Source organism: Aquila chrysaetos, chromosome 26 (genome assembly GCF_900496995.4).
Source record: "Aquila chrysaetos chrysaetos chromosome 26, bAquChr1.4, whole genome shotgun sequence".
NCBI classification, from domain to species: Eukaryota; Metazoa; Chordata; class Aves; order Accipitriformes; family Accipitridae; genus Aquila; species Aquila chrysaetos.
The window spans coordinates 254,933-278,365 of NC_044029.1; the positions used below are offsets into that span (position 1 = coordinate 254,933).

Below are 23,433 nucleotides of genomic sequence, written 5' to 3' on the forward strand. Positions count from 1 at the left end.
ATGTGGAAGTGAATCTTTCCAAATACACAGCTTTGGTCATATTCAGGCCCTCCCCCTGTCTCCATCTCATTTTTGTCATGCATCCGCACTCTCCTCCTGTTTCAGCATTGTATATTTGTGCTCTCTATCCTAGTTTGCATGTGCCTCCAATTCCTGGCCATGCCCATCACTTGTACACAGAGAATCTTGTTTTAAACACTACTTTTTTTTTTTTTTTTCCCTCTGGTAATCCTATACAGGGAATTCTATGGAAAATATAATTTTTTATTTTACTTCACCAACACAGTCAAACTGAGAGCAGCATGTGGCAGAGGTGAATTTCTCACTGGAAAAACCTTTGGAAAATATTCCTCCAGAGCAAACACAGCATCCATTCATGATTAGACATTTAAGAGTTATTTTTCACTGGGGAGGCAAAAAAAAAAGTAACAGCACTGTGTTTTATCCTTATCTTTTGCTGAGAAGTAGCCCAGAACAAAACAGCGATGGGTATGGAAGGACTTCTGCCGCCGGCAGTTGCGTTACAGTGCTCTCACCCTGGGCTTGAGGCCAAGTCTTGCTGTTTGGCCTGAGCTGGCTGGCGTGTGACCTCGTTATCTGAAGCTATTACAGGCACCGGTATCAAATTTGAACTATCTTAAACAATTACCAAAACACAAAGTCCTAACAATGGCTGTTTTAGGACAGTGGTAGAGTATCCAACACTGGGGGAGAAGAAAAGGCAGCATCTCAAAATGATGTGAATCACGGGGGCAGGGCCTGTTTCTATCTGTAAACGCTGAGAGAAGGACCATCCCTCAGCTTTTCTGCTGAGACACATGCAGCGGTTGTTCTTCCGAACAGGGCCGAAAGCTGCTCTTCCTCTGATGCAAAACGCATAGTTTAACAAGACGCCACCTCACTCATGTTGCTTTACGGGGCCCTTTCCTGATAAACCTTCACCCCTTTTTGGTTCATCACCCTCGCCAAGCCCAGTGGCCCAGCAGGCACCAGCCTGCGGCTCCCTCCTCGCCGCCGCGAGCCGGCCAGCGTGGCGGGCAGGCCCGACCTCAGCCCGGAGCAAACCCCACATCCCGGCCAGGCCTCGGCGGCTCCACACAAGCGCCTGGGCCCTGGGCTTGCAGCTCCCTGGCGCCTTCTGCCATCACCGCCAGCACGACGGGCTGCAAGGCGGCCGGGCACAGAGGGCAGCGGGCAAGCCGGGCCGGCGGGGCGGCCGGCCGCCCCGGGCCCAACAGCCGCCTCGGGGCCTCTGCCGCGACACTTCGGGCGGGAAGCGCGGTCCGGAAAGCGGCCGCCGCTGCCGGCCTCCCCGGGGCACGTCCCGGACCCAGAGGGGAGAGGGCGGCCGGCGCGGGGGGGCAGCCCTCGCACCGGCAGGGCCACCCCCAGCACAGGGCGCCGGGGCGGGCGCCGGAGGAGGCGGGTGCAGCGCTGAGACCTGCCCTGAGCGAGGGAACTTCTTAAAGTCCCGCCGCCTCCCGGCGCCCAGAGGAGGCGCGGAGGAGCAGCAGCATGGCCCGGCTCGGCGGCGGCGTGTGCTGCTTCTGGGGGCTTGCCCTCCTGTGGGCGGCGGCGGCGGGCCGAGCAGGTGAGGCAAGCGGCGGGGCGGGAGGCCGGCCCTGAGAGGGCGGCAGGGGGGCCTCGCCCCGCAGCCCCCCCCGCCCCACCCCGCCGCGGCGGGCGAGAAGGGAGGGAGGCAGCGGGGCTGCCCCCAGCCCCGGGGGTGCCGGGCGACCGGGAGGGGCTGTCCCGCCGGCGGAGCCCGGCTCGGGGCTCGGCGCGGCCCGCCCCGGGGGGCCCGCCCCGGAGGACCCGCCGGGCTCCGCGCCTCACCTTGAGCAGCTGCGCCTCCTCCGCGGCTGGCTCCGGCGGGAAAGGCCCCCCGTGCCGCCCTGGAGACGGGTGCGAGGCGGCGATGGGCCTCGTCCCCCGGCAGTGTCGCGGCGGTTAAGCCCGTTCCCCTCCCGCTCCGGCGGGACCCCGCAGGGCGGGGAGCGGCCCGGCGGCCTCCGGGGCTTGCCCGGAGAGCACCTGAGAAGCGGCCGGCCGGGGCGGGCTCGGCCGTGGTGCCTCGTGGGCGTCAAGTGCTGGCGCCCGGTTCCCGCGTGCCTTCGGAACGACTTTGCCGTTCCCGGCATGGGCGAGGGGATCCAAAGTAAGAATCTGACAGATGGGAAGCTGCCTTGGGCACCCAGCGGTGCTGGGTTTTAATGTAACACGTGTGCGCGGGAATCATTTAGGATGGACACCTCGGTTGGGTGCTGTGGCCTACCGCGGGCTGCAACTTGCATCTTTAACAGAGTTGTAGTGCCAGCCTATGGGTATAGGTCACCGTCTGTGTTTCAGAATTTGTACCTATGCATGATCTGATGCTTTCTGAGTCGATAAACTTGTGTTGCCGTTACAGTAAGTAATTCACCAGTATCTGATTAACTTAAAAGTTGAAGTTGTTTTCTATGGTATAAAAATCAAAGTTGTTTTTTATGGTATAAGCACCACTTCATGCTAATTTTGTGCTCGCGGTTGCTTTTCATCATATATTTGCATAATATACTTTTCCAGTCAAAGTTGTAAGGCTCAAATTAGGGTAGTTGACTAACTGAAATTTTTGTAACGCTTTTGATCTTCCTCTGTTGACTGAGAGTGCTTTTCTGTCTCCTGATTCTAGAGCTTTATTCTTGCTCAACTTCAGAGTCAGGTTTGGATGCAAGCAGAATTTGGCAAGTGCCATAATGGTGCATTTTGGTGAGCTCCACGGTTTTCCATAGAATCTCGTCTTCCTGCTTAAAAATTTGGGTTTCTGCTTGGTATGTTTGAGAAACATTGCACCTGTGGACACACGCTCTGATAGCTAACTATGTGCTAGAAAAGATAGGCCAGTCAGGTGTGAACATAGGATTATTATTATTATTATTGTTTTTTTCATTTCAAAGTATGAAACAGGTTTACCAGCAACTGGAAGGATAGGGAAAGGAGTCACTAAAGAAGGGAGTTTAAGAAATGCTGAGCAAGTGTGGAGTATGTGAAAGTGAAGCTGCCTCTGGAGGGTCAGTAAAAGTTAGTGACAGACAGCAGCCATTTAGAGCAGAATGCCCATTAGAGAATTCTGGATACCATTTGTACTGACGGTAATAGTAGGTTGTTGGGGAGCAAATCTCAGCAGGAGAGTATCTCCCTATTCTGCTGCTTTCAGTGAATTCTGAAGATCCTAAGGGCTAGATTCAGTGCTTATCTTCTGGAAAATTCCTAGTTAATTTATTAATTGCCACAAAACAAGGAGAGATTAAGGTAACAGTTGTTTTAATGTCCAAAATGTTACAAGCATCTCATTTTGCCAATGGTCCTACCTCATCTTGGAGGCCTTCTTTTCAAGCCTTACCTGAATTGGCAAAACCTTTTACTGTACTGTACTGTATTAGCAGAACTGAAGGAGGGGTCAACTGTGAATCATGCAGAGGGAGTGAAAGGAAGTTTGGGGTATAGAGGTGGTTTCAGCTAATACCTGACTGATTGCTCACATCATAGTTCAAGTACTGGGAGAAAACTACCAAGTAGCAAATACAAATGCCTTTAGGCTATTTAATGGTGTAAACTTGGCCTTCAGCACTGTGAATTGTCTAGATTTTTTTTTTTTAATTGGTTCATTGTTCTTTAGCATTTTGAACGCCTTGAAGGATCTTCATCATGCTGGTTGGAAACTGTTTCTAGAGAATTTTACTCTGGTAAAAATGACTTAAATTTAGGGACTATGAGAGGAGTGAAGCTACTTGTGAAATTATTTTTGTTTCCTCTGTGGATGACCTATACTGGGGACCTATAACTGTTTTGGCAAGTTTTCTGCATCAGCTAAGGTTTACCAGTAAGTGTCCTTGTGAACATGAAAACCATACAAGACTCAAACTCCTAATTTATAGTTCACATTTGAATATTGCTTCTCTCTCATGTAAGCACAAATCAGGGGATTAGGCTTCAAATAATGACAGGCCTGTTAGAGGCAAATTGAAAAATTACTTAGACCTGAAATGTATGAGGAAATAGGGTGAATTAAGGCTAGTAGAATAGAAAATGCAAATACCTTATATTCAAGGAGAACAAGAAAGCATTTACACCTTTAATTGAAAATTACTGGGTTTTGTGTTAAGTTCTTGTGTGGTTTAAGCTAATCTCTAAAGAAGTCCTGGGGTACTTAACATTCATTTTTGTAATGGATTCCAATCATAACTGTACTTCGAAATCTCAGTTGTACTTTAGAGGTATACAACCTTTTTAAACAGTTAAAAGGATGGTCCTAAAATTTTTAATGGGAAGATGGGACAAGCTCTATCAAATTACAAAACTGAACAGAAATATCAGATGCTCCTTATTATGGTTGACCTGAAATATTTAAATACTACACTGTCCTAATGTAATCTTTACTACTGAACATTAGCTGTAGGAGAGGGTATAGTGAAAACAGGAGATGTGCAACTTTGTGCTAGGTTTTCTGTGTTTCGAAGTTGTGCAAAACTAGTTTTCGGTGAAACAGAGTGATAGCTTCCTTATTTAGTGGAAAGTTTATAGGTGGAATCAATGAAATACATTTGAACACCTCTACAAAAAAAGGCTTCACCTTTGAAAAGCCATAGATAAAAACAAGCATGTAAAATATAGATAAAAATCAGTAGTTAAGGAAGCCAGTGGTTTTCCTATTATTAGGAGATGCTCACAGTTGTTAACTTAATTTGGCTTGTTACATGCAACCTGACCAGTGCTTCATTGCTTGTGAGTTAGCTTGTTTCTCAGACTAAGGAAAAATATGAATATTAATTCTCACCCACAAACCTTGTAGCTCTTTCATCTGCAATAAAAAGGGAGTTCCGTTAATTTCTCTAATCTGAAAGTCCAATAGCCTATCTAGATATATGTATGTTTTAAAAACAACTTATGGCTGGGAAAGCATAAGGAAAAGCAGCAGTACAGCAAGATGGCCCAATACAACTGCTGGAATAAGAGATGCTAGGGCCCCTGCCTCACCCTCCAGAAATAAACATAAAAATGCCAAAATTATTCAAGGGGAAGGGTCCTGTTGTTGCAGGACACATATGGGATTGTTTGGAAATGTGCAGTTGCTTCTTGTATATCTATATTTCATGTTATACTTCAGTTCTGGATGGTTTTCTTGTCAAGGGTAGTGCTGCTAGTTTAGATGAACACAGATTAAATTGTAACAGACTGAGTGATAGCAAATGCTTTGATTACATTGTAGTGTAAGCATGTTTTAAGTGTACACAGATTTATAAGCTTGTAGTTTTAACTCCATCTGTAGCAAGATAAGTCATTATCTTCTAAATTATAACAATTACTGTATGATTATATATGTGTTCCTTGAAATAAACGTAGCAATTTCATATGTAGGTATTTGACACTTTAGACCAGGGCAATTAGATTTGCAGAAACTGACATGAAAATTAATGAGGTGAAATGGGATGATGAGTGGATAAGTTGGAAAAAAAAAACCCCAAACCAGTAATGGGAAATGATCTTTTCCAGCATCACTGTTAAGCTGCATCTATTACAGCTACCTTGATGCTGTTCCTCCAAAGGCCTCTCCAGGTTTGTTGCAAATTATCCTGTAATTTAATGTTTCCCCTTCTCTCCCATCCTCTTCTAGTCTTGGTTTTCTTCAGTTTAAATTTGTCATATAGTGAAGCTGGGGCAGGGCAAACTCCAAGGGTAATTTTAAAGTTTGTTCTGACTTTTGAAAATAGCTCTGCATGTTTATGCTCTGGCAGAGCATAAAACAAAGAAACACAGCCTGCCGTGTTAGAATACCTGTGTTAGATCAGTCTGTCTGGCAGCAGCATCAGCCTTCTTTTAAAAAAGAAAGCAATGGCTGTTTTGCTTTAGGCAGAAGAAGGTTTCTTTGACAAACCTATTTAGTCTGTGGGCACTACTAACAATACCCAGCTGCCCAGTTCCTCTTGACTACTCGCCACCTCTCTGGAGCCTACTGAAGAGATGGGAAGAAGATCGTCTTTTTCCCCTACTTTGTTCTTGCTCTTTTTACCTATTCCTCAGCTGTCTTTGTGTACTGGGCACGTGGTCTGTCTCTCCTCTGCCCTGCAGTGGGCTTCTTGGTTGGAGTCAGCCTTTCCCTTTACTGCTGGATAGGTTAGTTGTGTTCTGCACTGACCCCTTGGAGCACTTTTTCACAGGACCTCCCTTTCCCTGACCTCTTTGCTTATGTGAGCTTTAGCTGTGTAAGACGGCCTTTGGCTGTCTTCAGTGATGACCCTTATCAGCCTGCTCTTCTTTTTATAGATTTTCAGTCTGAGTGATTCCCATGTTTACCGTTAAGCTAAAGTAGCAGTTACCCCATGTATTACTAGAAGATAGTTAAGGAGACAACAGAAAAGTAAGATTATAGCTGCTTGAAGAGTTATCCAGAGTCTGTCATGTCTCAGTCCTTTAAATAGCCTCAGTACCTGGCAGACGAAAAACATGTTTTTAAACACTGTGTTCCAAGTTCCTGAAATGACTTCATCTCTAAGTAGAGATTCATGTAAAAACTTCTATTCATAGAAAGGGTGGGGGGGAACCCAATTCCTTCTCCATTAAAATTCTGTTCTTGCTAATGCTTTTCCTGTCCATGTGAGAAGTGTCTCTAGTACATCATGAAGACTGACATAGTGGTACAAAGTCTAGCTGGAGGCCAGTAACTAGTGGTATATGCCAGCGGTCAATGCTGTTCAGCATCTTCCTTAATGATTGGGGTGATGGGGCAGAGTGTACCCTCAGCAAGTTTGCTGATGATACAAAACTGGGAGGAGTGGCTCATACATGAGGTGGTTGTGCTGCCATTCAGAGACCTCAACAGGCTGGAGAAATGGACTGACAGGAAGCTTATGCAGTTCAACAAAGGGAAATGCCAAGTCCTGCATCTGGGAAGGAATAACCCCATGTACCAATATATGCTGGGGGGCTGACTGTTTCGAAAGCAGCTTTGTAGAAAAGGGCATGGGGGTCCTGGTGGACGCCAAGCTGAACACGAGCCACCAATGTGCCCTTGTGGCAAGAAAGCATAACTGTCTTCTGAGCTGCAGGAGGAGTGTTGCCAGCAGGTGGAGGGAGGTGATCCTTCCCCTCTGCTCAGCATTGGTAAGGACATGCCTGGAGTTCTGGGTCCAGTTGTGGGTTCCCCAGTACAAGAGAGATCTGGAGCTACTGGAGAGAGTGTGGCAAAGAGCTATGAAGGTGATTAAGGGACTGGAGTATCTCTCATGTGAGGAATGGCTGAGAGAGCTGGGACTGCTCCACCTGGAGAAGAGAAGGTGCAAGGGGGATCTCATCAATGTGTAAAAATGCTTGGGGGGGGGGGGGGGGGGCGTAAAGAAGATGGACCCAGGTTCTTTTCAATGGTGCCCAGTGACAGGACCAGAGGCAATGGGCACAGACTGAAACACAGGAGGCTCTCTGAACATTAGGAGATGCTTTTTTACTATGAAGGTGAGCAAACACTGGTATGTGTTGCCCAGAGAGGTTATAAAAATCTCCATCCTCGGAGATACTTAAAAGCCGTTTGGATATGATCCTGCGCAACTTGCTCTAGGTGACCCTGCTTGAGCAGGGTGGTTGGACAACATGACCTCCAGAGGTCCCCTCCAACCTCAGCCATTCTGTGATTCTCAGAAAGAAACAGTTTTAGCTATTCTTGCTGGAACACTAGGAGAGAACAGCTTTCCGGCTGTTGAATGACACAAATTATTCCACAGTCTGGTAAAATGGATGAAAACTGGCTTAAAGCGACTGAGTAACTGCTATGTCAAAAAGTGATTAGTTGGTGAAGGAGTTTGGTTCTTGGAAAATGTTTTTGCTTTTTTATTCAAATAACTCATGGCTTTTCATAAAAATAGCTTCTTTATGTTACGTTTTAGAATACTGAATAAAGTGAGTGCACTTAATTTGAAATCAAACTAGCTGCTTAATCACAAACATTTTACTTGCAGCTTTTTGAAGAGCATTAGGTATTGTGCTGGCATTATATTGCCTTTTTTATAGCTCCATTATCCTAGCATGCATACTAAGTATTTTGTGTGAGATCATCCAGAATTAGATCTAGCTCTCTATTTTGCAGCTGTTATGGGCATGATGCACAAAATGAATTGTTGTGAGGAGTAGTAACCAAATTGTAGTTTCTTTCTATAAACTGGCAGGACTAGTTGCCACACTGGAGAAGGGTCGGGGAATAAAAACATTGCTAGTTTCTCAGTAGTTGTAAGCGTTTATAAGCTTAGCCCTTAAACCTTTTCAAATAATTCTGGGAACTCTGACTCATGACTTTTGAACTCTTTTCACTTGCAATACTATAGTAGTGATTTGGTCAATCATGAATAGAGATCTGATGTAATCAGGTCCCATTTTAGGGAAGGCTGATTTAGAGTTGTAGGTTTTTTTTGGGTTTTTTTTTTTTTTAGAAAGCAGTTTACCTTGCTCTTTGTTCTTCAGCTCAGCAGGATTAAAACCCAACTAATGAAGAATGTTTCTTAAACAGCAGTCCAAGCAGAACTCTGAGCAGTCTAGTGCCCTTCCTTCCCATACATTTCACACTTGTGATCAATTCTATTCCAGCTGGGTGATGGGGATTGTGTGTCTTATAAAGGACTGCATACCTGTGGTGCTATTGTCTTTAAGCTTGTGATCCACTGAGTTCTAGCGCTCCTGTTTGGTAATGCCACCTCCAGGATTAGTTGCCCAGAAAGACAGTTTAGAGAACTTTTGTAGCCTTTTGAATCTTTAGGTGGAAAACAAAGTCAACAGTAATTTGTAATCCTTTGTAGTTGCTAAGGCATGCTGTCTTCTAAAGTTACTTTCAATAAGATTTGTATAGATTTTCTGCTGGGCCAGGTAAGGAAATACGTTTCTGAATTTTATGTCAAGACTCAGCTGTGTTGGAGCTCTATACTGAAAGAGTTGTAGATAATTTCCAGAAGAGTAACATGAAAATATTTAGCTGTAAGCTTTTGTCTTGGTAAAACTCCAGTTAGTTCTCATGCCACTTTTCAGTATGTTAACATTAGTATTGCTTTCCATAGTAGAACTAAACCTGAGGGAAAGCTATCAAATTAAATTTTTTAAATTGCAAAAATACTGTCTTGACATTTCAATATTAGATAGGAAATACCTACTCATGTTTGTTTGTTTCCCTTGCCCCCTTTCTTCACCATAGAAATCCGCTATGCAACTGTGTACTGGAATAGAGCTGAAAAAACACTCCAGGTCAAGAACATACTGGACAGGAGTGGAGATGCCTATGGTTTCTACAACAACACTGTACAAACAACAGGTTGGGGAGTTCTGGAGATCAGAGCAGGCTATGGCAGTCAGACATTAAGCAATGAAGATATCATGTATGCGGCTGGCTTCTTGGAAGGCTATCTCACAGCTCCGTAAGTACCTCAGGAAGCAACTCAATGTATGACGCTTCCAGTGGATTTCTGTATACTTGTGAGTTGTTTGTTTGTGTTTTTCCTTTCCCTTAATTCCCATCCATTTAAACTAACCATATATTCTGCAGTTGTGTGCTGCTCTTTTAATTAGTAGCAGGTATGAAGTATAGCATCTTCATTATGGGATCAAGATGTGCCCTCTCCTTCTCATCCTGCAGGCTCTCCTAACACCTTGGTGAGATAGATGAGTACTGTATCTATATTACTGATTAAGTAATGTAATCACAGAATAGTGTATGTCTAAGGAAGTGCGTAAGCCCTATGTTTTAAATAATAACTATTCTTTCTGCTACCCCTTTTGTAATCTCCCCAGCCTGTAGTTACGTGACAGGCCAACAACAGATGAGATAATTGAGAGCAGATCAGGCAGGGAGTCATGTTGCTAGCAAGGGCTGCAGGGCTTCCTTAAGGACCTTTTTCACCAAACACTGTCAAGAAACTGCTGGGGAGCAGATACTGAAACTTCACAGCATGGGGAGTTTAGTATCTCTTGGAGAAGTTAAAAAAAAAAATGCTGATATACTGATAGGCCTGCAAGCAGACTGGTGTGTGTCTAGAAGGGTCAGTGTACTCCTGAAAGCCTGTTGAAGAGAAGATGAGAGACTGAATATCTCCTGCGATGCAGATCTATGAAACTGACAGAATTTTATAGTTGTTTCGAATCCAGAGCAGGTTTTTTTTTTTTCCTAAAAAAAATCCAACCAACCAACCAAAAAAAACCCCAAACAACCAACCAAAAAAACCCCCCAAACCCAAACCCTATTCTTTCCTTGACTAAGTTGGAAGACAGTATGGCACTGTGACATACTAACTGGTAGGATATAGCTGGTGATATAGCTAAGGACATGACACATGGCTTGTTGAAAAAGGTCCGTCTTTTCCTCTATCAAGTTAGTCATAGGAAAAGAAGAATTCCCAAATTCTGATGCATGGCTGGGGAATAGTTGGGAGATGCTTGTGATGGATGCAGTGACATGAATTTGGCTTCACCAGCTTTGCTTCCAGAACACTGAAATAAATACCCATAGGCTGCGTTGAACAGGCCAGCAGGGGAAGGTTGTCTGTCGAACAATTGTCAGATATGGCTGCTGGACAAGATTATATTAATTTAATTAGCAAGACGTTTTAAGATCAGTTAAGATTTATGGATAGTTCTCTGATCATATGATATGTTAATGTGACTCTCTACTAGATTTTGCTGGAGACACAGCTAGGTCTCTGGAGAGTATAAAGGAATTTCAATAAAGTAATAATTGTCAATAACAAAACACTTCTGAGGGAAAGAGTAAAGGAATCCTAGAGTTCTGAGTGTATAGCCTCTACTCCAGGCAGGAAAGGAAATGAAGTATATGAGACATCTGGATGTGTGGTGTTGGATTATTTGGCGCAAGAAGTTACTGTTATGTGCTATTCAGTCAGTTTATTTAAACTACGTATGGATCTGGGGGATGCTAACATTACATTTAGAATATTGTTAAAATTGGGTATTGCTCAACACATTTTTTTTTTTTCACTAAGGCTTTACCTAGGTGTGCTAATCTAAGTGGTTAAGCTTAAGCTTTGTCATACTACATAGAGAGCCCAATCTATGGTAAACCCAATTGCATGGCAAGTAGTGTTTTAGCAGCAACAACCTACACTCTGTTCCCCTTTGCCTCCACAGTAGATTTGTGAGTCTTTCTGGCTGTCTTTTAAACAAACTTAAGTATATGCCCATTCCTTTAAACACGGTTTGAATGTGAAAGAGTGTCTGCAGGGACTTTATCTGATGTCTTAGTCTATGCTTAGGTTTAGGGGAGGGAGTTTTTCCCTTTGTTTTTTTCCATGGGTGTTAAGTGAAGATCCACAGAAGTGAAGGTACTCGCAAGTTACTCAGCTCAAGGCTTTTGCTTTCTCTAGGTCAGATGCTTACTGAAGCTGGTTCTTAGCCCTAGCTGTTGTTACTGCAGGGCTACCAACTCCAGCACTGAGTGGCTCTTTGTAGAGAAGTGGCTATAGTAGACATAGTAATGAACAGAGATCTTAAAGTCTGTGGAAGTGAAGTTGAGGGTTTGTATCAATGTGGAGAAGCAGGGTTTGAGACTTTGGCTTTTAAGCAAAGAGGGAAACTCAACTGTTTTAAAGGAGTTTAAGTGTGGGAGTGGGTTAAGATACAAAACCAGAAGTAGCCAAAGCCTTTCTTTTCTGAGGAAACTGAGAAAACCTGAAAATGCTTACCATCATTAAAATGACTATCAAATACTATACATACCATCTGAATTTGGGTTTTGGCTATGTCTTTGCCCCATTGTACATCTATACCTGCAGTGGAAACATATTTCTCACTGGAGGTTATGAATATAAGCTTTTTCTGTCAGGTCTTGTAAAGCTATTTCAGATAAAGAGGGCTTCTCTTTGAATAAAGAGTATCTAAGAATACCTATTGAAAATGTTCCAGCTAAGGAGCAGAGATGAATTAGCGATGTACTCCCCTGACCCTTGAGAAGATGGAGAACCTATTTCTTCAGGTTTTAGCTGTATGACCTTGGTGGGTTTTTATTCAGCAAACTGCAACTAATGAATCCTCTTATACAGTGTGTTTGCAATTTCCTGAACCACAGGAGTAGTGAGAACTCACTAAGTTTGCAGATGTTAAGATTGCTCTGAGCTCTATTTCTCCTTTATCTTGCCTAGAGATTCACAGAATCCTAATTAACATGCAGGCAGATGTTCTTTGTTTGGGACAGTTACACAAGTCTTCTGAAGTAAAACCAGGAAACGGTCTTTCCCAATCTGTAACTCTATTCCCATCAGACTGCCTGGCCCATTCAGCCTGTCTTCAGGGAAGCTCTCTAGCACCATTGTGACTTATGCGAAGGTGTCTCTAAACACTCTCATTCTGCTCTTGCAGGCATCAGTGTCCGCAGTAGCTGTGCACAGCTCAAACTTTCTTTTTAAAAACTTGGTAACAAGGGAGAGTGTAACAGTGCGTTTGGCTGTCGTGAAAGCTTTATTTGCATCAACAGCCACTTAGCTACCAGAGGGAAGATGCTAGTGTCACTTGCCTGTGCAAGCACCACCTTGTGTGGCTTAGGTGCACCCCCACAATGTGAATACATTGGGTATGTCTGGTAATTGAAGTGCCCTCTAGCACATTGCTGCCTGTAGCCTGAACAACTCCAAGGTCTCCAGCTGTCTCACATCTGTTTGTGGCAATGACTCCGTGAAGTAGAAATGACCCAAGGTGGCTCTTTGCAGAAACCCTGAAGTCTTCCAGGAAGAACTCTGATGTGGTGCATTATTGGGAAGGATATATTGCGAGCCTGATGCCAAGTTGAAGTACAGATTCCTGCAGAAGTTCTCTAGTGAGCAGGAGCTCCCGCTTGACAGTGCCTGCAATTTGGACATCTCCAGGAATTCTCAGCTAGCTCAGTTCTTCCATTACACTTAGGGCATGAAGGAGGGTTTCTAGACACAGCTAGGCCTCATGATGTAAGCAAAAGAATGACAAAATATCTCTTCTAAAAGTGTATGCTTTGTCCTTAGTAGGAACCTAAGCAGAATGTAAGACAACCAGATTTTAAAAAAACCAAACCAACACCCCCCCCCCCCCCAACCCCCCCAAAAAACCCAACCCCAAACAAAAAACCAACCCCAAACCCCCTATGCTGGGACTGTCTTATTTCAGATTACTGGGGAAGAATTAATCTGAGCTGTAGCTATATAGGTATGTGGTAGAAAAAGCAGTAACTAAGTTAGTCAGACCTGTGTACCAGTGAGGGTAGAAACACAGGCCTTTTCTAGAGCATGATTCATCTTTATAGTGTTGGCACCTGATTCAGACAGTAGCTGTCTATTTTGAAAACACATAGTTAGGGGTGGAATAAATCTAATTCTAGTGCTTGTAGTGTCTGGAGATCAGACATTTGTTTTTATCACCAGTCTCCCACCTCTCTGTAAGGTCCAGTCCTATCATCCAGCCAAAGATGTTTGCTCCGGTTTTCTTGCGTATGAATTATCTTCCCCCATTACAAACAGAAGTGTTAATGAGGCCTCATTTTACTTGGGGAATGGCAGAGCACATCCAAGTCCATGATGTTAAGCACATACTTTTAATCAGTTCCAATTGTGGCATGTTAGGTGCCTAAGAGCAGTATTTAAATTTGAAGCAACATTAATTGTACTCTTTTCTGATATGACCTCAGCTCACCTGAGTCCTGTCATCTTTCTCTCTAATTTGAAGAAGCAGGGCTCTGCTTTGCTGTTTTTACGCTCTGAATTCTTGTCCCAGCTTTGTAATTGCCTTGTGTTTGGCCTTAGATACAGTTGCAAAGCTGTACCTTAACTATAATGATCCAGTTTACTTCAGAGGGTAATACCCTTACAAAACATGCAAGCCACGTGCATAGAAGTGTTGTTAAAGCAAAAAAAGTAAATGGAGCAACTAGGGAAAAAATTCTCCATAACCTTGGACATTGAAAAAAGAAAAATAAATTCCAGGAATTGTCTGTCCTCTGTTAGCATATACAAGAGGGAAGGCCATTAAAGAAGCAGTTTTCAGTCCCCCAATTCTGAACTAACCCAGTCTTTACATCAGTCATCACAGCTTAAAGATACTACTAGTGTAAAATCTGCCTTGTGCTCAATAACCTTTGAGTGCAAAATGAAGAGAGTAGAGCTGATGGTTGAGCCTGGAAGCCTGATCATCTGTTCTGGCCTAGAGAGTGATTAGAGTAGTATCCTGGCTGGTTTTATCCTCCTCATCTGGTTGTCATCCCGAAAAGACCATCTGTCAGAAGGACTGTCTCATGCTATTTGCTCCTCTTCTCTAGTGCCGTGAGAGCCCTGACTTGTATGGAGTATGTTACGCTATAATTTCCTTCCTAAAATTACTTGGGATTTTTATTTGCCAAATTCTCTGTGACTGCAGGGGTGGAGAATATTGATCTGTCTCTTTGTCCTCTTCAAGAAGTAGGTTATGATTATGGCATGTAGTCTTGTATTACATGGGAGACAGGAAACTCTAGAACTAAAATTGATACTGTAGCTGCAGTTTCATGAAAGGTGTAATGGTGTGAAGCTGCTGAATGCTCCCCTCTCTTGCCCCAGTACCTCCTTCCATGGAGCCAATCCCTCCAACTTGTGTCTGCCCTGGGACTGATCAGGCTCTTTCGTGCATCAGTTCATCTACTAACACAGTAGAGAGCTGCCTTCTTGCACCAGCTCCGTTGCTACGTAACAACCCAATTCAAACTAGAAACTGCCAGAAAAGTAATACATGTTTTTTGCTGGGTTAGTGTTTTGCCTGAACGCATGCAGACAGTTAGATTTTGTAGTCAGAATAGTACCAGAACTGAGATGAGAAGCAGCAGGGTCATGCAATCAAGTACTTAAACAGCTGGGAATGGGGCAAGGGACAGAAAGAGAGGGGAGAAGGTCAATGGATGATTCTCTAGTCATCAGCAAACTATTCAGTCATCTCTGGCTGTATTCTCTAATTATGCCCTGAGGGAAACTGGGAAGAGCTCCTGTCTGCATCCCTCTCAGAGGAAGCTGCCCTCATGAGTTTCAATACAGGGAATTCTGTCCTGCTGGCATGTGCTTTCCTCGAGGCTGATATCTGTTTCTTAGTTCTGTTTGCTTTCTTTCAGCACTTGGTAGGAGCTAATTTTACTGATGACTGATGTAGTTCTATCAACTCCAGACCTCAGCAAAATAACTTTCTGCTGATTTCCACCTAGAACTGAATATTCCTTTTCTCTCTTTTTTTTTTTTTTTTTTTTTTTAATTTAGTGGCTGAAAAATTGTTGGTTAAGTTTGGCCCAAATTAAGAAATGTTGAAGTTTGGTTTTGGCTTGAATCAGACAATTACGTTTCACCTAAAATGGAAGGGTGATTTTTAACTTCTGGACTTCTGAGCAATTTTTGGCAGTTGATTTCATCTTGAAATGTAAAGGACTTTGCTTCAACAAAACAAACAAAAAAGCCCCAACCAACCAAAAAAACCCTTGCAAATTTTGTTCGTATTAGTTAATGGGGATGAAACAGCTAACTGAATTCAACAACAAACAAAAAAATCACAATAATTTTGGTCTCCATAAAGTTGAATCTGTTTAGAGCTGGCAGGAGTGTGAGTTTCTGTGGGAACATGTAGGATCAACTTGCACATACTTTAAAATAGAGATATTTAGCTTAATCAGAAAGGAAGGAATATGATTAATGGTAAGTAAAACCTGCTAGATACCTGGCTGAAATTACCTCTCACAACTGAATCAGCAAGTTATATTCTCCTCACCTCTGTGTTTTTTTGGTTCCAAATAGAATAGCTCTCCAGCAAACTGTTTCTGTTGTGCTTTAAATTAATGTGCTAACACTGTGAAGATGCTTCTGGCCCACAAATATTCCCCAAGTGTGGAATTTTGCTATGAAGTAGTTCAATCTCATTCTTGCTTACTTTCCATAGTACAGTAGTTTGAGCAGGTATTAACAAGGTCGTTTATTTTAAGTTAAATTTCAACAATCCATTTGTGTTACCTTTGCTGTTTGTCATGCACTGAAGTAATTTCTGTGATTAGGAAAAGCTTACTTTGTGGACTGTGTTGCTTGTCTATCAATGCTTGCTGATCAATGGGTTGATAAGCAAAAAGAAGGGCAGATGCAAAATAATAACTTCTGCTACTCTTGTTCTTTCAGGCACATGTATGACCATGCTGCAAATATGTATCCGCAGTTAATTAAGAATCCCACCATTCGAAGTGGAGTTCAGAATTTTATGGCGTATGTATTTAGTTATTAGAAAAGAAATTGTTCAAGACTTGGGGTTGGAGGATGACAGAATTTTCGAGGGTTTTTTATTCTCTTCCTTATGGGCTAAAGAACATATATGCTTCCTTTCCCTCTGATTGAATGCCATTGGTATGAAAAAAAAAATATCTAAATATACATGAAGAAGGGCATATGCCCTTCCCTAATTCCGATTCTTTCAAAGAAATGTTTAAAGCCACTGCTACAGATGGATGTGGATAATGCCAATGAATTCTGAGGGTCGTTCTAGTAAAAATAATTTTCTGAAAAGCTTGTATTTTGAATGTTACGCTGAACAGTGTGGTCTCCTGGAACCTTAATCTTTTTAGCATTGTGTATCCTTTCCTTCCTCTGTTAGGTTTGCATTTTGTTTATTCTACCACTGATGTAAATTCTGTTCTAATCATAAAAGTCCTGATTCCCTTTTCTCTTCAGCTGTATAAATCAAAAGTAATTCTGCTCAAATAATGCAGCTACACTGGTGGGAAACTACAAGTGGGAGAAGAAGCAGGCCAGGTACTGGGAAACTCAACTGTGTTTACCAATTATTTTAATCTCCTTAGACTTATGTTTTCTTCCCTTACAAATACATCTGTGAAACCTTGGTCATTTCTGGGGACTATTTTTTCCATCTTTCCCTTGTTTTGTGCTTTCCACAAGGGGTTATATATCTAATTCTGGTTTTGGTGTACTTATATAAAGTTGATTGGTTTTAGCTTATCCAGAAAGAAGAGGAAAAAAAATCATAGCACTCCCTTGCCATTGTTCTTCAGTATTGCTGTCCTCCTTGTGAGAAAAATGGTATAGCTACCATATCAATATGTAGGTTTTTTTTCTAGATTGACTGAGCATAGCAGCTGTATCCCCCAAAATGTGTTGTTGGATGGAGGGGGGCTATACTAGGTGGCCTTTTATCATTCTTCTATTGCCTATATCCTGGACTCCTGCATCACTGCTTTACTTTACAGCAGTTTTGCAATAGGGGCTGCTGTGTTGTCCTGGAAGTCTTTAGCCCTGAATGCTCTGACCATATCCCAGTTTCCTCTGACATACTTCATGCACCTTGTTATTTCCAGAAAGGTAGATCTGGCTGGTTTTATCACCCACATATTGCTGGAAGAGTTTGCTTCCTTGCCAGGTTCATTCTCTTTGTTGCTGCTGTAAGTAAAGCTGGATGGATAGATACAGGAGGATGGAAGAAGGTGGAATCTAGTCCTGACTTACTCTTAACACCTGTGGTTCTTCTGTGGCCCTTTGTCCACAGTAAAGCAGGGAACTCTGGGAGATCCTTATAACGTTGGCTGCTCTTGCCATAGGGTCTGTTCAGCTTGTGCTGCCTTATGCTCTAAGCCTGGCTAGTAACCTCTTGATTGGATTTGGCACATGGGATGGTTGTGTTTGGCCTCCCACCTTTTCCTCAGAGGAGCCTATCAGTGGTTCTTAGGCAGTGTTTGAGCACCACAAGCAGAAAGCCTTCATTGCACTTGCGCCTAGGGGAAGGAAATAGGCTCTTCAAAGGTCAGTCTATTTTTTCCTTAAATAGGCATTTAAAAGGGAATGGTTCATCTGACTTATCAAATGCTTGCTTCCCTTTACTGACTATAAGGGATGCTAGATCTGATGTAGCAGAGTCCCCCCCAGAGGTGGAGTCCAACTCTTTCTTTGATACTAAAGTCTAATATCTAGGCACGCTACTGTAGGGTATGTTGCATGGATCTGAACATTTACATGCAGAGGATATAACATTTAAGTTGCAGGATTTCCAAAGCATGATTTGCCTCAAAACACTAGGAAGCTTGGATCATCTGGATCATAATACATTTGTCTCTTCCCTGCATTGTCAATTATACTCTAAAACAAAACCCAGAAAACCCCAACCTGTTTGTTCCTCTGCAGGAAACAAGATCAATGGACAAGACAACAAATCAGAAATAATAAGGATGACCCATTTTGGAGGCATGCTGGCTATATTATTGCACAGTTGGATGGTCTGTACATGGGAGCCCTCGAGTGGGCTAAACTTCACAAACAAACAGTAAGATTACTGCATCTCTTTTTCAGTAGCTGGGGATGGGATGTCAGAGGACAAAGATGGGAGAAAGGAATATGATTTAAAAAAAAAAAAAAAGAGGATAATCAGTGGCAAGTACTCATTCTGCATGCCATTCTACAAAAACTTCAGTGGCTGTTCAATGTAGGTAATGTGACTGAGCACTCGGGTCATGCTACCACAGATGCTTTGTACTGGACTTGGAACCCTGGGCGCTCACGTGCTGATTAGATTGGGGGTGGCTTTTTTTATCCATGAGTGAATGTTGGAAGGACAGACACTTCTAAAGTGCTTGCTGTTGTCACTTTACAATTGTTACTGAGCAAATGACCCTCTAGGTATAAACAGTAGCTGCAACAGCATGAATGAGCATGTGGGGAGTGTGTTAAAGCTTTCATTCTTATTTCCAAGCATCAGATTTCAAATCTTAAAAGCCTCTCTGTTTTGGAGTATGTTTTAGATTGCTAAATGTCTTCTCCTTTTCTGTCTTCTCAGTCTCCCATTACAAAATACATAGTCAGTGCTGTGGCCAGCCAAATGGGGTAGGTTTTTTGTTGGTGTTTTTGTTGTTGTTGTTGTTTGTTTGTTTTTTAAAGATCAAATTAGAATTGTGTTTTGGATCATCAGCTTGTGTGTAATAGCACAGCTCCTTTAACTCCAGTAGAGCTATGGCAATTACAAGGCTGTCCTTAAGTCAAATGTCTAACAGGTTTCTCAGTGTGAGAGGGAGGACTTGAGTATTTGTAGTTGACCCTTTTTGTCTTGGTTTAACCATATCAAGCATTCAGAGAAGTTGGGAGTCCTAAATTATAAACAGTTGGGTTTTAGTAAAATGAACACCTTTCTTGTGTAGAACTTACTCTGGGGCTTTCAGCTCAAACAAAAAAAAAAAAAGTGTTCACAATAATGGAAAAATCCATGCTGGTGGGCCTGAGTTATAGGGAAGATACTAAGAAACCTTGACTTTCTAGGAAAAGAACTCATTAATTCCCTTTCATAACACCTGTATCTGAAGACCCCTGCAAAGCACATCAATTTCTTTGGCTGCTTCAGAATCCTTTAGATTCAGATGGGGGGGAGGAGAAAGTGCTGGTTTGTGTCTGAGCTATTTCTTTATAATAGGCATGTCCTACCTGCAACGTGTATTCCCTGATACTTATTTAGCTGTGTATTTGATACTAAAAAGCACTGATCTCTGAAGTGACCGAGTCATTTTTATCCTCTTTTCAGAGATCTCATCAGCATGCTTATATAAAAATGGTGCATTTAGTGAGAGTTCAGACATGTGGTTCAGTCTGAAATATTTGTGCCCTCTGTTTTTGAATTATATGCAGTGGATTTATTTATTTCTTTTCTCAGATGTGCCTGGAGCAGTTGGTGGGATTTATTTTGACTCCTTCCTACGCCATTCACAATTTTAGCTTTGGGTATTGTCACCTATGTTGAGATCCATATCTTTTTATTTGAAGCAAAAATGTTCCCTGTGTATGTATTTCTCACTTGAGTGGTGCTGCAGTTTCCTCTGTTTACCAGAGCCAGTAAGTTAACATCAGTCTCTTACTTTTGAGTATAGTTTAGACAGCTGCTCTTGCACCTAGGTGTTTGGTTTTCCTTGGCATGAAAATGATACCTGACAGCTCTGCAAAAGTACATGCAGTTGACTTTGTTGGATACCATGCTAATTTTTAAATACTTTTGGGAGATTAGGCTACAACAGTGCTACTTGTATACATATTTACTGCTGTTAGGATCCCCTTCAGGAAATAAAGAGCTTGAAGATTGTTGCTCCGAGCTTACATGGACAATAAAAACAGGTGCAGATGTAATGTTACTGACTAATATTCTAGCTTTGACACATCCATTTACTTAAGAATCAACCCAACTTTAAACTGTTGGTGCTTAAAAAAGCAAACTAAGTTAACAACCACCCCCCCCCGCCCAAGACCAACAGTATCTTCCTTATTCCTTGTGATTAAAGAACTTCTGCCCTCCAAAGAGGCTGTTTTCAACTTTGCTCTTGCAGTACATGTTATAAGAATGTTAAAAAGGTTGTTTTATTTAATCCCTTAGATTGTTAGTAAGTAGAATGTTTGGCAAATAAATTCACCTAATAGGTGATTTTTTTTTTTAATTTTTTTTTTTTTTTTTCTCTAAGTACTTTGGTTCAATTCATCCAATGTTGATTGGATCTTTCTTTGGGCAACAACTGCAGTAACAAGTATCTACTACTTCCACTAGTAATTTCTCACCTTAAAAAAAAAAAAAAAAAAAAAAAAAAATTAAAAAACTTGTTACTGAAAGCCCCCACAACAAATTCTGCATGGTTTTAAAAGCAAGTCTCATTCCTATTGCATGTTTTCCTTACTGCTTTGAGATTCTCTTCTTCCCTCTTTCCTTTGGTAGATACTACTTTTGTTTCATTAAAAAAAGAATCCTTTCTATATGTGTATTGTCATATGATTATTATCGTTGGTAACAAGTTTATCTTTTGCTCTCTAGTGGTGCAGTAGTTTGGATTCATGGTGGTAACACCCATTAGAAATACTGAGAATATCTCATGTGTGGGTTGTAGTGTTTTTATTTTCCTTTTTTACACCCTCACCCTTCCCCAAACAAACCAAACCCCCAAAACCCCAACCAAAACAGAGCCAAAACCCAACACATGACAGGCTGTATTTTGTTGCCTGATGTTCTAACTGCTATTGGGAAAAACTATGCATACTTCTAAATTCAGGTGATTACTCTGTGTGCAGAGGGCAATTTCCCCCCACTGCCCTAAGCTTAAAAGAAGAATAAATGCTGCAGAAGAAAGGCTGGGAAGCCTTTTTCCTTAACTCCCAAAAGATCAGAGACATGTGGAAGGATCAGACATGTGGAAGAGGAGGAGATGGATTTCAAAGTTCTTGCATTCTGTCCGTCCCCCCCCGTCCCCCCCCCCCCCGCCATGAATGGACCAAGTGCTCTCCTGAATACTGAGAAGGGGATTGGTTGACAAGGGTAGGCCAAAAGATCTAAAGGGGATGGAGAAAAGGAACTGTGTTTACAAAGTCTGTGGCAAAGTTGAATAAAATTGTTTCCTTTTCAGGAGAATGGAAACAAGCTGTTTCAATAGCTAATCCGCTTTTAATTTTACACATTTCATGTGTCAAGGTTTCTTATCAGCACCGCACATACCTTTTCAAACTTGCAAGCAGTTGGAGTTTTAAATTTTGGTGGATTAGTTGATGTGCACTTACTTGAGGAAGACAAGTGAAAAGATCAGACTTTCCGTTGTTCTGTATCATGCGTGGTAGTTTGAAGCTATGCCAAATCCACATAGTGCTTAAATGAGAGTTGGATTATGTGCACACAGGTCACACTGAAATGTTCCATTTTTCTTTTCTCCCCTAAACTTCAGGTGTACTTCACTTGAAAGTTATGGAACCATTGTGTCTGCCACAAATAACTGAGCCTTAGTACAGAAAGAAAATTTGGTTTGAACTGTTTGATAGTAGTACTAGTAAATATTTTTTTTTATTCCTATATGTATGAAGCAAATATTTTGTAGTGTACTGTTCTAAACTTTTTTTTTTTAATTGCATGGAGTCCGGTTTCCAGCAGGGCTATTTTAGGTAGGTGCTTCCATTAAGACCTACATGAAGGCAATGTATATTGTAAACTGCTGTATTTTGAATTTGATATTTACAGGTATCATTAAGAATGATGTCAAAATCTGAATACATTTTCATGTTAAAGTGTGACATTATTCCATCTGGTTTAGCAACATTTTATATCCAGTAAACAAACCCAGCCCTTTTCTCAAGACAATTTCTGAAGGAGGGGCACTCAAAGAACATTAAGCCTTTTCATCTGCCTAATGCTCTACCAACGCTGTGATTAATCTTGGGCTTGTCTACACAGGGAAATTGCTCTTGAATAAGGAGGTGGCAGTGTTTTAAATACTACAATGATTCTAGGACAGCTCTGTATTTGTACTTCCTTATTTTGTATTGAGAATGCTCACGCATGGGGAAGTTACTGGAAAACAATTGTTACAGAGTAACTTGTCTATTTTAATGTCCCTGTAGACAAGCCTTTAAGGTTGGTTGTCTCCTATCTGCTACCCTTTCTAAGTTTATTTCTCCTTACAGCTGATATAACTGAAACGCAATTTGATTTTTTTTTTTTTTTTTTGGCTATTCAGGATGGTACCCTAGAGGAGCCACACATTCTAGCAAAGGGACTTTTTCTCTTGTTGTGGCTATACCACCTCTTTGCTCGTCAATTTAGCTCATTCATTCACTCTTCTTCAGGATGTAAACCATGCATGCAAAGAGTTTTCCTGACATTGCTGTGTGAGATGGGAGAAGGTGATTACAAAAGATTGTAATATGCCCTATGTTATACACTTCTTATAATGCACTTTTTTGTCTAATTTTTGCTAGTGGGCCCTGATTAACTCCTCATAGAGAAGATTTCTCCATGTAATCTGGAAATCCCCAAGTGGAGTGCTCGACCTTGTGGCAGATGCCTCAGGCCGCTCCTGAAATTCCCAGATTTGGCCTGCTTTGCAGACACCTGAGTCTCCTGTTTGAATGCATTATTTTACTGAGACTCCAGAGAAGCTCTGTGCAATGTGTTCGTGTGATGTCACAGAGCATCAGAAAATCTTAAACACAAAACCGGGTTTGTGCAAGCACAGTAATGAATTCTTGGAAATGAACTGGAACAAAATTTGCTTGCCCCTCTGAAGGGGAATGAAAACAGAACCCTAGTGGGTGCTTAACAACCTAGTTCCTCTTTTACTTCTCTGATATTTTGGCTGGTTTTGGGAGCTGGCAGCCTAATCTCACCCAGTGGAGCCCTAGGAATTTACATAACCTTTGCTTCTTTGTTTGAGTGGGTTTTTCCTCCTGTTTTTTGGCAACCTTTCTGTGAGTATAGTTCTGATAGCTTCCTTGCTTGGCACATTTGTTCTAGCTTGAATGGACTTCCTAGTAGTTACTGAATTTTTGACTTGAAACGACTGTAAGATAGCACAGAAATGTGAAACTTTTTTAAAATACACAGGCAATTTCAAGTGATGCTGCAGCAGTATCAGTGTAGCTACCTGTAAATGTTGCAATGAAGGCA

General features: G+C 42.1%; 1 protein-coding gene across 2 annotated transcripts in view; it reads left to right on the forward strand.

The window, feature by feature from the left end:
* The first annotated feature begins 1,462 nt into the window (after positions 1–1,462).
* The window catches only part of PLBD1 (phospholipase B domain containing 1), a 40,759-nt gene continuing 18,788 nt past the window's right edge, over positions 1,463–23,433 (forward strand). The window contains exons 1-4 of one of the 2 annotated variants that reach the window (XM_030003209.2): positions 1,463–1,591; positions 9,209–9,428; positions 16,161–16,244; positions 18,168–18,306. In XM_030003209.2, the coding sequence (XP_029859069.1) occupies positions 1,516–1,591; positions 9,209–9,428; positions 16,161–16,244; positions 18,168–18,306 (519 nt within the window). In that variant the 5' untranslated portion in view covers positions 1,463–1,515. Of the gene's footprint in view, positions 1,592–9,208; positions 9,429–9,482; positions 9,664–16,160; positions 16,245–18,167; positions 18,307–23,433 lie in introns of those variants that run through there. The other variant, XM_041120583.1, reaches the window with a different exon arrangement.